The 14254-nt window shown below is 43.9% G+C and overlaps 1 protein-coding gene across 1 annotated transcript; it reads right to left on the reverse strand.

The window, feature by feature from the left end:
* Positions 1–11553: 11553 nt before the first annotated feature.
* Positions 11554–12088, reverse strand: LOC113631554 (histidine triad nucleotide-binding protein 1). Its single transcript, XM_027128133.1, has one exon. The coding sequence runs from the start codon at positions 12082–12084 to the stop codon at positions 11704–11706; it is 381 nt and encodes a 126-aa protein (XP_026983934.1). The 5' UTR covers positions 12085–12088; the 3' UTR covers positions 11554–11703.
* Between the last annotated feature and the right edge of the window lie 2166 nt (positions 12089–14254).

Raw genomic sequence — 14254 nt, forward strand, 5'->3', positions numbered from 1 at the left:
GCCAGGATTTCATATGGACTATTTCCTGATATTGTGCAATAAGCCAGCTCCTGGGTAGTAATCAGAACGGTGCAAATGTTCCCTGTACGAGAGTAAGGAGACCAGAATTGGGATCAAACGTGGCAGAACTAGGGGAAAATCACTCGACCTCGCTGGGCCACCATATTTGTCTCCTTTTGGAGAACTGCTTCCCACCTTCACCGGGGATCTTGTGAAAGCCTCGGAAAATATTTTCTGTATGCTGAATAATGTAAGAGAAACCATGGGAAAGCAAGGACATTTTGCTTCTGAATCCGGGATGGGTTTCTCAGCCCCCAGCACAGAAATTTGCTGTGTTGGCTTTCTCAAAGATTTTAGAAGCTCTCTAATGAGCTGGAATTAAAGTGTCCCTTTACTAATTTGGTTTTACAGGTCACTGGATAAAACCTACTTAGAGTGGTTTGGAAGAGGATTAGGACATTTGCATCTCTTCCAAGTTGACTTTCCAGGCAGGGTCAGTCAGCAGCTGGAGACTCCCTTGGCTAGGGGCCAGAGCTCTTTTGTAAGCTGCAAGTTTGCAAGGGCTTGTTGAGCACACTATAACTCTATTATCCAAGGAACAGAAAGTTTGCAAGGAAATAAAAATGTAAATATATAAAAGCAAGACCTACGTTCCCAAGTTTGCCAGCCTAGAGAGAACGCCGGAAAGCCCAGCGCTGCAGTTACCCAGGGCAAAGGAATCAGCCAAGGCCCTTGAGTTACTCTTGTTCAACCCCTGTTGGGGCAGAGTGGACCTCAGTAGTCAGACAATTGCTTTGAGCTCAGGAAGTCTCCTTAGACCAGCACTGTAGCCACTAGCCATGTGTGGCTGTTAGAATTAAATAAAATTTAAAATTGTTTTTCAGTCGCACCAGCCGCATTTCAAGGGCTCCGTAGCCACATGCAGCTTAGTAATTACAGTAAGGATAAAATGAACACTCACTCATTTACTCAACAAATATTTTCTTCACAGCAGTGAAGGAAGCATACAAAATCTCTGCCTTCGTGGAGTTTCTGTTCTAAAGGGCAGGATAAACAATAGACAATAAACATATCAGTTGTGGTCTCAGCAGGAAACAGATGATGCATTCAACTGAGTAACTGAGAAGAGTTTAATAAAGGGAGGATTTACCAAGATGTGGGCTGACTTCAAGGAAACCAGCAAGGAATGGTGCCGGACCCCAGAATTACCCACTGTGGGGAAGCACACCCACACCTAGGCTGGACGGGCCGAGAGGAGAGGCGATCACCAGAACCCAGTGAGAGCTGTGGGGAGGAGCTGTAACCTGGCCCAGAGAGGCCACAGGCGGGGAGTCCCCTGGGGCACAGAGCAGGGCGGAAAAGGGTGGAGAGGGAATCTGAAGGGGCAAGCGGAGTATCTAGTAAAGGCAACAGGTGCAAGAGGAAGAGGAGCAGGTAAGAGGGATGAATTATGGGTCAGGGCAGCCATGTAAAACAGATCCCCTGAAGGGCAGGGTGTCCTTCATTTGCTCTCCCACCAGCCCTCCTTTCCCTGTTTGCTTATGACTAATTGTGTCCTCTCCTCCACGTCCATCTATCATCTCTGTGGTTCTTCTGCCACTTGTCCCATCCTCTCTGTGGCACCGTCACAAGTCCTTGGAGCCAAACCAGGGCAGCTCTGCTGAACCTTCGGTGAATCTTCATGCTCTGTTTACCTTAGGAGCACAGGCAGGGCAATTTTTTTTTTTTTTTTTTAATTTTATTTTATTTTTATTTTTGGGTGCGTTGGGTCTTCATTGCTGTGTGTGGGCTTTCTCTGGTTGTGGTGAGTGGGGGCTACTCTTCGTTGTGGTGTGCGGGCTTCTCATTGCGGTGGCTTCTCTTGTTGTGGAGCACGGGCACTAGGTGCGTGGGCTTCAGTAGTTGTGACACTTGGGCTCAGTAGTTGTGGCTTGTGGGCTCTAGAGCACAGGCTCAGTAGTTGTGGCACACGGGCTTAGTTGCTCCACGGCATGTGGGATCTTCCCGGAACAGGGCTCGAACCCTTGTCCCCTGCATTGGCAGGCAGATTCTTAACCACTGCACCACCAGGGAAGCCCAGGCAGGGCAATTTTTAAGTTTTCATTTTAAATAGGCTCTATTTTTTGAGAATAGTTTTAATTTTCCAGAAAAATTGAGAAAATAGCACAGAGAGTTCCCATATTATCCTCACCCCCCCCCAAAAAACTACCCTTATTATTACTCTCTTCTGTTAGCATGGCACATTTGTTACAATTAATGAACCAATAATGATATATTATTAATTGAAGTCCATACTGTATTCTGATTTTCTTAGTTTTTGCCATCAACCCAAGCTTTCTCCATGCCCACTCTGTACTCCCTAATCTGGCTACCTGTTTCCACACATCTTCCTCCAAGCTTTCAAAAGCTAATAGAGAAAATCCTGAAACTGGGTGTGTTGTTCCAGTCTGAGGAGAGAACATCTAGAAGCACTAACAGTCACAAAGCAACCTACAGGTGCAAGGGATTATCGACAGCCTCGACCCAGTCCTCAACCTCTGGGCACTCCCCTCCCTGAAGCCATCACATAGGGGTCCCTTCAGCCCTTCATCCAACTTCCCCTACTGTTAATACCTTACATATCATGATATACTTATCAAAACTGAGAAACTAGCATTGACAGGGGACTATTAACTAGACTTTGTTCAGATTTCACCAGTTTTCCTGCTAATATCTGACTTTTTCTGTTCTAGAATCAAATCCAGGATACCACGTAGGATTTACTTGTCCTGTCTCAATTTTCTCCAATCTGTGACAGCTTCTCAGACTTCCCTTGTCTTTCACGACCTTGACACTTTTGAAGAGCATTGGTCAGGAGTTTTGTAGAATGTCTTTCAATTTGGGCTTGGGTTTGATGTTTTCTCATGACGAGACTGGGGTTATGAATATTTGGGAAGAAGACCCCGAAGGTGAAGTGCCTTTCTCATGACATCATATCAGGGGGCTCATGATATGAGCATGACATATTACAGATGATATGAACCTTGGTCACTTAGTTAAGGTGGTATCTGCCAGCTTTTGCCACTATAAAGTTACTAATTTTCTTTTCCATAACCTTGTTACCAGTATGTCACTAAATCCAGCCCACGCTCAAGGGGAAAGAAATTAAGCTCCTTCTCTGGAGGAAGGAGTAGCAAACCTTTGTGGGTATATGTTAAACACATCACAGTAATTAATTAATATCTTTGGGTGCATGCGTTGAGGCTATACAAAGATCCTGTTTCTCCTTAAAGTTTCACCCACTACTTTTCACATTCCTCAGTGGATCCTGCCTACAGCAATTACTGCTATGGGGCTTGAAAGGTAATTTCTGATTTCCCTCATTCCTTTCACATTTATAATTTGGAATCCTTCTGTAAGGACAGTTCGTCTCTTCTACTCATTTATTAATGAATTCAATCATTTATTTATACCACTATGGACTCATGGATCTTTATTTTTTCTTTGAGTTATAATCTAATAATATTATTATTTTGTTGCTCAAATTGTTCCACTTTTGGACATTAGGAGCTCTTTCAGATTTGCTCTTGTGTCCTTTTGGCGTGCCCTCATCCTTTTCTGTGTTTTGCTTTGTTTTAAGCAGTACTTTACTTTCTGTGCCCCACAGTCTCTTTGTATTTTCAGCCCCAGCTACTCCAGCTATAGAATCTGCCATTTTTCCAGAGGGTGTTCCAGGGCATTTTAAATTTCCCTGCTGATATGCTAGTGGCTTTATTTAGGGCCTGCTGCTTTGCCAGGATCAGAATCCTTCCCTTACAGGCAACTCTCACAATGGTAAAGAGTCTGACAGAATCATTGTCCCTACCCTGGCATGTAGTAGTTGGGCACACAACTATGTAATCCTCAGTGTTCTCTTCCACGAAATGGGGAATAATCGCACTTCCTTATGGGGTTTGTGTGAGAATTAAATGAGAGAATGCATGTGAAGCTGTTCACTTGCCTGTCATAAGTATTCAATAAATATTTTTTTTATGATAATGAAGATGCGGCTGCTTCTGGTAGGGGCAATCGGTTTTAAGGGCATGGACTCATGGCAGATGCCCAGCTATGTAACCTTAATAAAACTCTCTGCACCTCAGTTTCTCGTCTGTAAAATGGGGATAACAGTAACCATCTCATAGAGTCTTTGTTGGATTAAATAATATACACAAAGCACTCAGGACTGGGCCTATAGTAAGTACTTGTTAACTGTTAGCTTTTTTTTTTTTTTTTTTTTTTTTCTGTATGCGGCCCCCTCACTGTTGAACAGGCTCCGGACGCGCAGGCTCAGCGGCCATGGCTCATGGGCCCAGCCGCTCCGTGGCATGTGGGATCTTCCCAGACCGGGGCATGAACCCGTGTCCCCTGCATCGGCAGGCGGACTCTCAACCACTGCGCCACCAGGGAAGCCCTAACTGTTAGCTATTATTGTTTTTGTAATTATTATTATTATTGAGTAAATCTCTGGTTCCTTTGGTGTTATCTTACCCATAATTGGTAGGCCAAGAATTATGGTAGAAAAATTAAACTATGTACAAACTATGAAATGTAAAGGTAATAGGTGGTTAACATCATGCAGTTATAATCCTTAGAAGGAGTATAGCTGAATTTGAATTCATAACTATTTCAATCACAGTCATGTGCTGCTGACATTTTCTCCTCTGAGGTGTTCACAAATGGCTGAGACGGAATTACTCAATTCACACTCATCTCGCGATGATGCATTTGGCTCAAATGGCGTGCGGCTTTGGGGAAACTCTTTGTGACTCCATCAGAGTTGAACATTAAAAAATGATAACTATGATCAGCCAATGCTGAGGGACCCATCTTGTGGAAAAAAGAAATGGAACCAACACTGTTAGTGACACAATAATTAGGACACACGGGAGACTGCTGACAGTTTGGAGATATTTTCTTGGAGAAAATATCGAATTATTGAATGACTTGTTTTGGGGAGGGGGAAGGTCTTTATTGATAAATAGGTTACAGTGAAATAGAGTGATAGTTTTTAGGAGACATTAGTAGATAATTAATTTGGCAATTTATTACTGCAGAGTGACAGTCGTGGCCCTCTCCTCTGAGCACGTGAAGGCAAATACCCAAAGGTACCTTCTGCTCTGTCTGTGGGATTCAGTGTCATGAAAACTCCTGCCCTCCTGCTGAAAACCCCAGTGAGTTTTCTCGTCAAGAACTGTTAGGCTTTTCTCACTATTAGTGTTACAGTGCAGCTGAAGCTCCGCTCAGGGAAGAGTGTGGAGGTGTGATGCTGTGGGGGAAGGCCCACTGGCTCAGGCTGGACACACAGGATTCCCTCCCCTTTCTCTCACCTGTCTCAGTCCCCCACTCCCATGCCCGGCCTCCCTCATACCCTCGGGGCACTCCTTGATGCCAGGTGAGTTATTTACTGGATGCATGTTCCCTCAACTACAGCCATTTGTGAACAACCCTCATGATTTTGCTTTATCCACAAACCATATGGATTATGATTTATTTACTATTTTTCTTTTAGTAAAACATAATGCCCAAGTTAGCCTCATCCTGACCAACAATATCTATGGAGCCACAAGTCTCTCGTGACCATGAGGTCAGTGACCTCAGCCAATGGCTAGGTGGGGTCTCCCCTCTCAATGAGGAAAAATCCACCATGGCCTGGCTGGGAACAGGAGCGGAATGCACAAGGGCCTAGAGGAGAAACCGGGCTCTCTTCCTGGAGGCAGTTTTTTCTAAATAAGAAGACACTGGCAGCAAGCCCTTCTAACACGAACGGGCACATGTCTGTTCACCATTGACAAACATTAGGGTTCCTGAGGTCCAAGAGGGTGAAAGGCGAGGTGACTGAGAAGAGTGAGGGTGAAGGTTGTTGAATGCGTCAGGGGTCTGCAGGGTGGAGGCAGGCACGTCGGGCCTATAAAGCCATCTCAGGAGCACTATGGTAGGAGCTCACTATATGAAGTGGTGGCCCCTAGAGTCTGTTCCCGTGATTCTGCACTGCACGACTCTCTGCTTTGGTTATTGCCCACTGTCAGGAAGATGGGGGTCTTTCTGGGTAAAGGCTTAAGGCTGACAAAGATGCCAAGCTGCAAACACTTGGATCCCATCAACATTAGCACAACTATTAGTAATAATTTTTTTTTTTTTTTTTCTGGAGCATAACATACCAAAGGCTCTGAGAAATTCTGTAGTAAAACAACAAAGAAACAACGGGGTTTATTTGGCTTAACTGAATGTTTCCTAATCCTCAACTATATTTTCACTATCTTGACACCCAATCTTTGATTCATAACATTCCCTCTTCTCAGATGGTAAGCTTTTAAAAAATGATGGTGAAATACAAGTATCCCAGTTAAAGACAATTTTGCAAGAATTTTGTGACAGTCCCACAGGTCCCTGGAGTCTCCTCCAGGGTATTGCTAAAACAGTGTTGGGAAATATGGCTTTCACTGTGGTCTTGCTGGAAGTTGGGGTTAAGCTATCCTGTTTTCTTTTCTCCTTAGATTGGGCCATAAATCTCAGAAGATATACTAGCTTACATTTGTATGGAATTTTATAGTTTACATTATCACATACATTACCTCAGTTTCTCCTCACAACAACCTTGAGGGTAGGGATTATTATTCCATTTTATAGATGAAGAAATGGTCTCAAAGAGCTTCAGTAACTCATTCGAGGCCTAAAACTAGCCTGAGGCAATGCCAGGGCTTAAGTCAATCTTTTTACTTCAGATCTGGCGAACTTCCTGTATTTCTAATTTTTTTTTTTTTTCCCTTGAGCACACCACTTTGTTTTTTGGTCACATCAGACTGTTGGCTCTAAATTCCTAGGATTTGGGGTTGTAATCCCCTCCCCCAATCTGAAATACTGTTTTCTAGTGAAGCCTTGAGGATCACCAGGGGAAGGCACTGACGATGGTTCTACCACCTTGAGGGCCTGGAGGGCACCTGCAGGGACGTCAAGGGGCTCAAACCCCCTTGAAGAGGCCCAGGACACAGGTGAGCTGGGCCTGACCTGGGCCTTTTGCTCCTTCACCTAAAATCTTTCCCACTCTCCACCATGCCTCAGGGCCGAGAGCGTCCAAACATTTTCTCTAAGGAGCTGCAATGTTGCCTCTTACTTCCCTGACCCTAAGGGAGGAGCCATTCGCGTGAAAACTTGATTTACCGAAAGAGCCTCCTCGAAACACCTTTGCTCGCCTTTAACCCCTTTGGCGGGTGTCACTGGCTCAGTGTTTGCCGATTCCGGGTCCAGAAGCGCCGAAACACAGGCGGCCAGCGCGGCCAGGGCCTCAAGTGTCACGGCTTCTAGCTCCCTGGGGAGGGAAGGGGTCTTCAGCTCCGCCGTGAGCCCTGTTCCCTGCAGGGCGCGGTGGAGGGAAGAAGGAAGGAGGGAAGAGAAGGAGGGGGAAGGGACATGGCAAAGAGAGAGGGAGGGGAGGGTAAGAAGGGAGAGAGAGGGAGTAAAAGTGGGAAGAGAGTGGGTGCTGGGAAAGAGGGAGAGCCGGAAGGGGAGGGAGAGGTGGAGGCGGAGCAGGGGTGGGGGGAGGGAACGCGAGCCACGGGGGGGGGCGGGGCTCGGGGCGGGGGTTCCTGGCCACGCCCTCCCGCCTGGGCCCCCGGAATTCTGGTCGGGCCCGCGGAAGTCGTACGAGGTGGCTGGTGATCGCTTGCGTACGTCGAGGGGAGCGCCAACTCCTGTTTCCCGGACGTCCCCGGGCGGCCTGGGGGACAGCTGGGGCGTCGCGGCCCGGGGAAGGGAGCGGAAGTCAGCGTCGAAGCCGCGGAAGGAGGGGCGGCTGGCGGAGGCCCCGCAGCCCTTGAGGCCGGTTCAGCTGCACTAACGACCGAACGCGGTGTGAGGCTGGAGTGTGGCCGCGCGGTGCTTTCTGTAGAAGGCATTGGCCAAGAGCGCACCTAGCTTCAGGTGCTCGTCTGAATGGCGGGAGCCTGATGGCCCGGGGTTCAGTGTGACTCCTCCGATTCCCCAACCAACCTCTCCAAGGGGCTCCCATATCTGAGAGTGAGGTCTGCATTTCTGTGGTCCTCATGTGGGAAACTGTCAGAAGAAGTGAGGGGGAAACTTCCAAGTTAAGGTGTGTGAATGCGAGCATGTACCGAGGTATGTGAGCCGGAATGTGCATCCATGAAGAAGAATGTTTTTGTTCCAGGAACCCCTCTCCCCAAACTTATACCGAGTGGTGGGGTGAAAGCGAGGCAGTGTGTCCGAAATCAAAAAGCCAGGAGGTCCCCTGGGAAGCCGTCTTCCAGTAGGACCGAAGTGCTGAGCATCTTTGAAGAATGGTCCAGACACCTTGTCTTCCTTCCTGTCCTGCCCGTGGTGATCTCCTAGGAAACCTATCATTGAATAGTCATGTTTATTGCATTTGTTTTCCTTTCTTGCCTATTACTCTCTCTTCCCGACCCCAGGTAACAAGCTCATACTTTCGTTTCTGCTAACACTTAATTGGATGTCTCCCCTTATTCTTTGACTCCCCTGGGCTTTTGGACACCTTATAGAAGGCAGTGCTGAGTCCAGCTCTGGAGAAAGACTTTGATTGAATCTCAGCTCCACCACTAACTAGCTCTATGCTTTGAGGCAAATTACTTAATCTCCCTACACTGCAGTTTCCACCACTGTGAAATGGAGATAATAATAATACTCAACTTACAAGGTTGACTGGAGGATTCAATGAAATGATTCATGTAGAGTTTATCTAGTCTTATCTGTCAGAGCCATGAGCCCCCTTTCTCCTAAGCTACCCTGGGTATCCCCTCTTATGCACCCCATTATTTTGCCACCTAATCCATTAAGCAGGGGGTTGCTTGACATGTTTTCTTTGGGTACATATAGGTGGATTGTTTCCTCAACCTGCTTTTTAAGTTCTTTAAACATACTGTCAATTCTATGTATACTCTGACACCAATTTGATACATTTCACATAGCTTGTGTTCAATACATGTGGATTGAATAATTAATAAAATTTATCTAGAGAGATTTTTCTAGAAAATTTGAAGTTATGAAAAAGGAAAGCTCTTCATGGGGCAGGGTAAATAGAAAAAACTTAATAGATGGTTATCTTGTTCATTATCTTGTTCATAAAAGGTATCATTATAGTAATTTCAATTATATAAAGAAAACTGTAAAAAAGACAATTGGAAGTGAACATGACGAAGTATAGAGTTGATACCCTGCTGGAGTAGAATTATGAGTGGTTCTTTTTCTCCTGCTTTATACTTTTTAGTCCTTTCCATACTTTTCAGAGTATGTATTACTGTGTTACTTAGGAAAAGTACTTTATATAGTTTAGGTTATAAAAATGATCATATTTTGGATACTTAGAGATGGAGGGAAAAAAAATCCTGAGAATAAAGCAATAGTTTTCTTTTCTTGTTTTTCAGACTAGTGAATCTTTTCTGATTCGTGCTAGAAAATCAACTGATTAGTTTGAAGTATAAAGACATTTCCTTTTCAGTGACCAGAATACTTGTCTTGCCTATTTAGGCACTTCCTTTGAAGGATCAAGATCCAAGGCAGGGAATGAAAATCATAGAAGGGTTCATATTAAATCCAGAGTCAAGGCAAAATGGTCTTAATGGTTATCTCAACCAAGCTGTAGCAGTCTAGTGAATTTTGACCTTTCCAGTGATTTTCTTTTTTGGCTTAGAGATGCACCAGTGCCGTTCTGCTTGTATTACTGCAACTTTTTTTTTTTTTTTAGTTAAAAATGCTTTATTGCTAAAAAAATGCTAACCATCATCTGAACCTTCAGTGATCATAGTCTTTTGCAGTAGTAACATCAAAAATCACTGATCACAGATCACCATGACAAATATAATAAAAATGGAAAACTTTGAAATATTGCGAGAACTACCAAAATGGGACCCAGAGACATGAAGTGAGTGAGCAAATGCTGTTGGAAAACACTTTTTTTTTTTTAAATTTCAAATTTGCAATTTACTTCAAACAGAGTTACCTTGTTTTTATTGAAAATGAGCACAACAGCTTGATTTATTTGCACAGTTATTCTTTCATTCAACAAAAATTTACTAAGCACCTTCCAAATGCCACACCCTGTGCTGATGCTGGGAATACCGGTCAAGACCTTGTCCTTATCTTCCAGGAGGTTAGGGTCTCATTGATGGACATGCATATATAAATAATGATGTTATAGAGAATTATCACAGGAGCTTTGATACGTCCATGAGTAGGCATACTTACAGCAGCCGGTGGGACACGAAGGAGTAGCCCGTTGTAGTGGGGCAAGAGCACAGTGAGAAGGAGGAGACAGGAGAAGCTTCATAGAAAACTAGTTATCTGGGCCGATTACAAATCTTTAGCTTATAAGTGGGTAGTCCTTCCTGATGTGAAACTATTATTTTTTGCATACTTTACCCTAATTATGTTTTCTTATTATATTCTCTGATACATTAAGGGTATGCTTTGTGATTCCTTACTTGATAGGGGCAGTGAGTTTATAATGGTCAAGTCCTATTCCACCATATTCCAAGGACTGGCCAAAATTTAAAAATATATAAGTCCTTTTATTAGATATGATTGAGGCTTAGAAAACACCTTAAACCTTAAACTTCTTATTTTTACTTAAAGTGTATACATTCATTCCCTAGTCTTTAGGTGTTGGGCTCACTGTGGGTCCTCTGATTAAACTTACTCATAGTTTTGTCTTGCGTTAGTTCCACTTTTTTTGTTTTTTTTTTTGCGGTACGTGGGCCTCTCACTGTTGTGGCCTCTCCCGTTGCGGAGCACAGACTCCAGATGCGCAGGCTCAGCGGCCATGGCTCATGGGCCCAGCCGCTCCGTGGCATGTGGGATCTTCCCGGACCAGAGCATGAACCCGTGTCCCCTACATCGGCAGGCGGACTCTCAACCACTGCGCCACCAGGGAAGCCGCCACTTTTTTTTTTTTTAATAAATAAATAAATTTATTTATTTATTTTTGGGTGCATTGGGTCCTTGCTGCTGTGCGTGGGCTTTCTCTAGTTGCGGTGAGCGGGGGCTAATCTTCATTGCGGTGTGCAGGCTTTTCGTTGCAGTGGCTTCTCTTGTTGTGGAACATGGCCTCTAGGCTCACGAGCTTCAGTAGTTGTGGCTCACAGGCTCTGGAGCACAGGCTGAGTAGTTGTGCCTCATGGACTCTAGAGCGCAGGCTCAGTAGTTGTGGCCCACGGGCTTAGTTGCTCTGCAGCATGTGGGATCTTCCCTGGCCAGGGCTTGAACCCATGTCCCCTGAATTGGCAGGCAGATTCTTAACCACTGTGCCACCAGGGAAGCCCTAGTCCCACTGTTGAGTCATTATGTTTATGATTTCCAGCCTCTGTTTTTCTATAGTGGAGAGAGAACATAAAGACACTTGTAAAACAATTATAAGTGGGGAGTTTTTTAGGCTTTACAAGTTTTTTCTTCATCTTTTACCGTTTTCTAGCTCACAACTAATTTGACATCAATTTTTATTATTTATTTTTTAGTGACCTGCCTTTATAGAGTCTTTTCAGAAATCATTCAACTTCATTTTTTTTTTTCAGACCATGCAACAATGTCTTTTATTACGTATGGGTTTTTTAAATTATTTCTGCAATCTCTCCATACACAGGCAAAAAAAAGTATTGTTTTGCATATTGGAACTTGCAGACCTGATCACTGCATAGAGAAGGGAAAATGATCCCTACAATACACTTAACCAGGAGGCCAATTCATCTGCCGACCTCCAAGAACATGGAGATGAACATGATAGACAGACTGTCCCCCATCTGAACCTTCATTCACCACCATTCGATAACCCTTCTTCAGGCCCAGATCAGCAGCACATTTCTTGCCAACAATCATTAAATGTCCAAGAAGACTTTCATCGTCATCTTCTGCTGCAGAAATCTGGGATATATGTTTCTTGGGTATCACCAGAAAATGTGTTGGTGCTTGAGGGGAAACATCATGGAAAGCAAGACACTGGTCATCCTCATAAATGATTTTGGCTGGGATTTCCTTGCGAATGATCTTCCCGAAGATCGTGTCGCCACCAGGCCGAGCGGCCTGAGCCTTAGCGATCTCATCTGCCATCTCGGCCTCAACTTCATTTTTATATCATTTTTCATGTCCACTTTGAGTTTTTTTCTTTTGCACTCATTTCATTATTTTATGTAATAGACATCAACACATTTTAGAATAAATAACTGATTCTAAGGATGCAATTCAACTGTTCTGTAATGTTTCATTTAAAAAATGTTAGTCATGACCCAGTGAATTTATTTCAACCCAGTAAATTGATATGAAGATGTACAGTTTGAAAAATACTGTTTTAAAGAGTAGTCACCTAGCATTCAGTGCACCTGGCATCAGTGGGGGTTAGAAAGGGATAGAGAGTGAAGGTTAATCCAGTTAGTTAGTTAAGCATTGTTTCATTAAGAGGGCTTCTACTAAATTAAAATTTTGTTGGATTAAATTTCTGGGTCAACCACCAGGGTTTGGAAATCTCCTTGCACTCAAGTTTTGGATGTGTGGCTTGAGTTTTAAAGAAACCTGGCTTGGATCTAAAACTCTCAAGCTTAGAGTTAGTGCTAATGGCCCACAGAGTTCATGTTATATAGTTAACCAACCATAACTGAGCCATTTTAAGGCCATTTTTATTATATCCTTTTCTACGGATAGAACAAGGAAGTTAATTGATAAAATGTCTAAGCTAATATAAGAAAACAGTTTTCCTAGTTTGTGACAATATCTGGGCTTCTGAGAACCTCCATTTAAGTCCTGTATTCTTTCCAGGGACACAGCACTTGAAAGATATTTGATGGTACCAGAAAAGGATATGGCAAGCAAGAATATTTAAGTTGAAGTCAAGACCTTCCTTCTTGGTGGAGCTTCCCAGATAAAAAAGGTATTGGGGGTGTCCTGCCAGAGAGCATAGTAAAGACAGATGGGTATTTTCCTGGGTTGATAAATGTATTTACCCTGATCTGCAGGACTAGCTCTCAGAAGTTTACCCCTTTTCAAAATGCCTGTTGTTCACAGAAGATGTGGCCAGGGAAGGATGGACCATCTTTGGCAAAATATCTGGGAATACCTGCCTGCAACTCAGGTACCTCTAACCCCTTTTAAATGAGGGCACACAGTGTGATGTTCTTCATTTTTGAGGATGTTAGGCCTGGAACCTTAGGTTTGGTGTGGAGATTGCTTGGAAATAGGGCTTGTAAGGGATATGCACTAGGCATATCTCCTAGCTTCACGAACTGTTTTTCTAAATCCTGAGATGGAGCTCCCTCTTGTAGATATAGAGAGAACACAATAATATCAGAGAGAGAAGCCAACCAGTTCTGCAAACAGGCCTAATGAGAGGTAATCACAGTTGTGTAGTCCCCAGAACTCACATTGTCAATGCAACTAGAATGATGAGGTTCTCAGGGACTGATTCATGCTAGCCAGACTCACTGAAGTCTTTTGAACAGAATGCCAGTTCACAATGGGGAAATTCATCTCCAGTGATCAGGAGACTCCTGTTTGTTCTCCAGGACCCTCACTGCTAAATCCTGTGTACCTGGGGAACCAGAAAGTTGTTTGGTGATCTCAGAATCACATGAGAGAAGTGGATGGTTTTATGGGTTGAATTGTGTCCCCTCCAAATCCATATGTTGAAGTTCTAGCTCCTTGTACCTTGGAATGTGATCTTATTTGGAAATGGAGTCATTCATTGCAGATGTAATTGATTAAGAGTAGGGTGGCCCATAATCCACTATAACTGGCATTCTTATAAATGGGGATGGCAGAAAACTTAAGTTGTTATCAACGTAAAATATACTGTTATAGATGTAAGTTGTTATATGTAAGCCACATGGTAACCACAAAGCAAAAACCTATAGTAAATACGCAAAAGAGAAAGAGAACGGAATATAGGCATACCACTAAAGCAAGTCATCAAACGACAAAGGAAGAGAGCAAGAGAAGAGGGGAACAGATAGGGACTACAAAAACAGCCAGAAAACAATTAACAAAATGGCAATAAGCACATACCTATCAGTAATTACTTTAAATATCTATATAACTGGACTATATTCTCCAATCAAAAGACATAGAGTGGCTGAATGGATTAAAAAAAAAAAAGACTGAGGGCTTCCCTGGTGGCGCAGTGGTTGAGAGTCTGCCTGCCGATGCAGGGAACACGGGTTTGTGCCCCGGTCCGGAAGGATCCCACGTGCCGCGGAGTGGCTGGGCCTGTGAGCCATGGCTGCTGAGCCTG

The sequence above is a fragment of the Aethalodelphis obliquidens genome, unplaced genomic scaffold (genome assembly GCF_003676395.1).
Source record: "Aethalodelphis obliquidens isolate GAN/ISIS:26980383/991018 unplaced genomic scaffold, ASM367639v1 scaffold2, whole genome shotgun sequence".
Taxonomy (NCBI): domain Eukaryota; kingdom Metazoa; phylum Chordata; class Mammalia; order Artiodactyla; family Delphinidae; genus Aethalodelphis; species Aethalodelphis obliquidens.

What these genes read in the sequence shown, in the direction of transcription:
- LOC113631554 (XM_027128133.1), bottom strand. Translation starts at nt 12,084, where the DNA reads ATGGCAGATGAGATCGCTAAGGCTCAGGCCGCTCGGCCTGGTGGCGAC.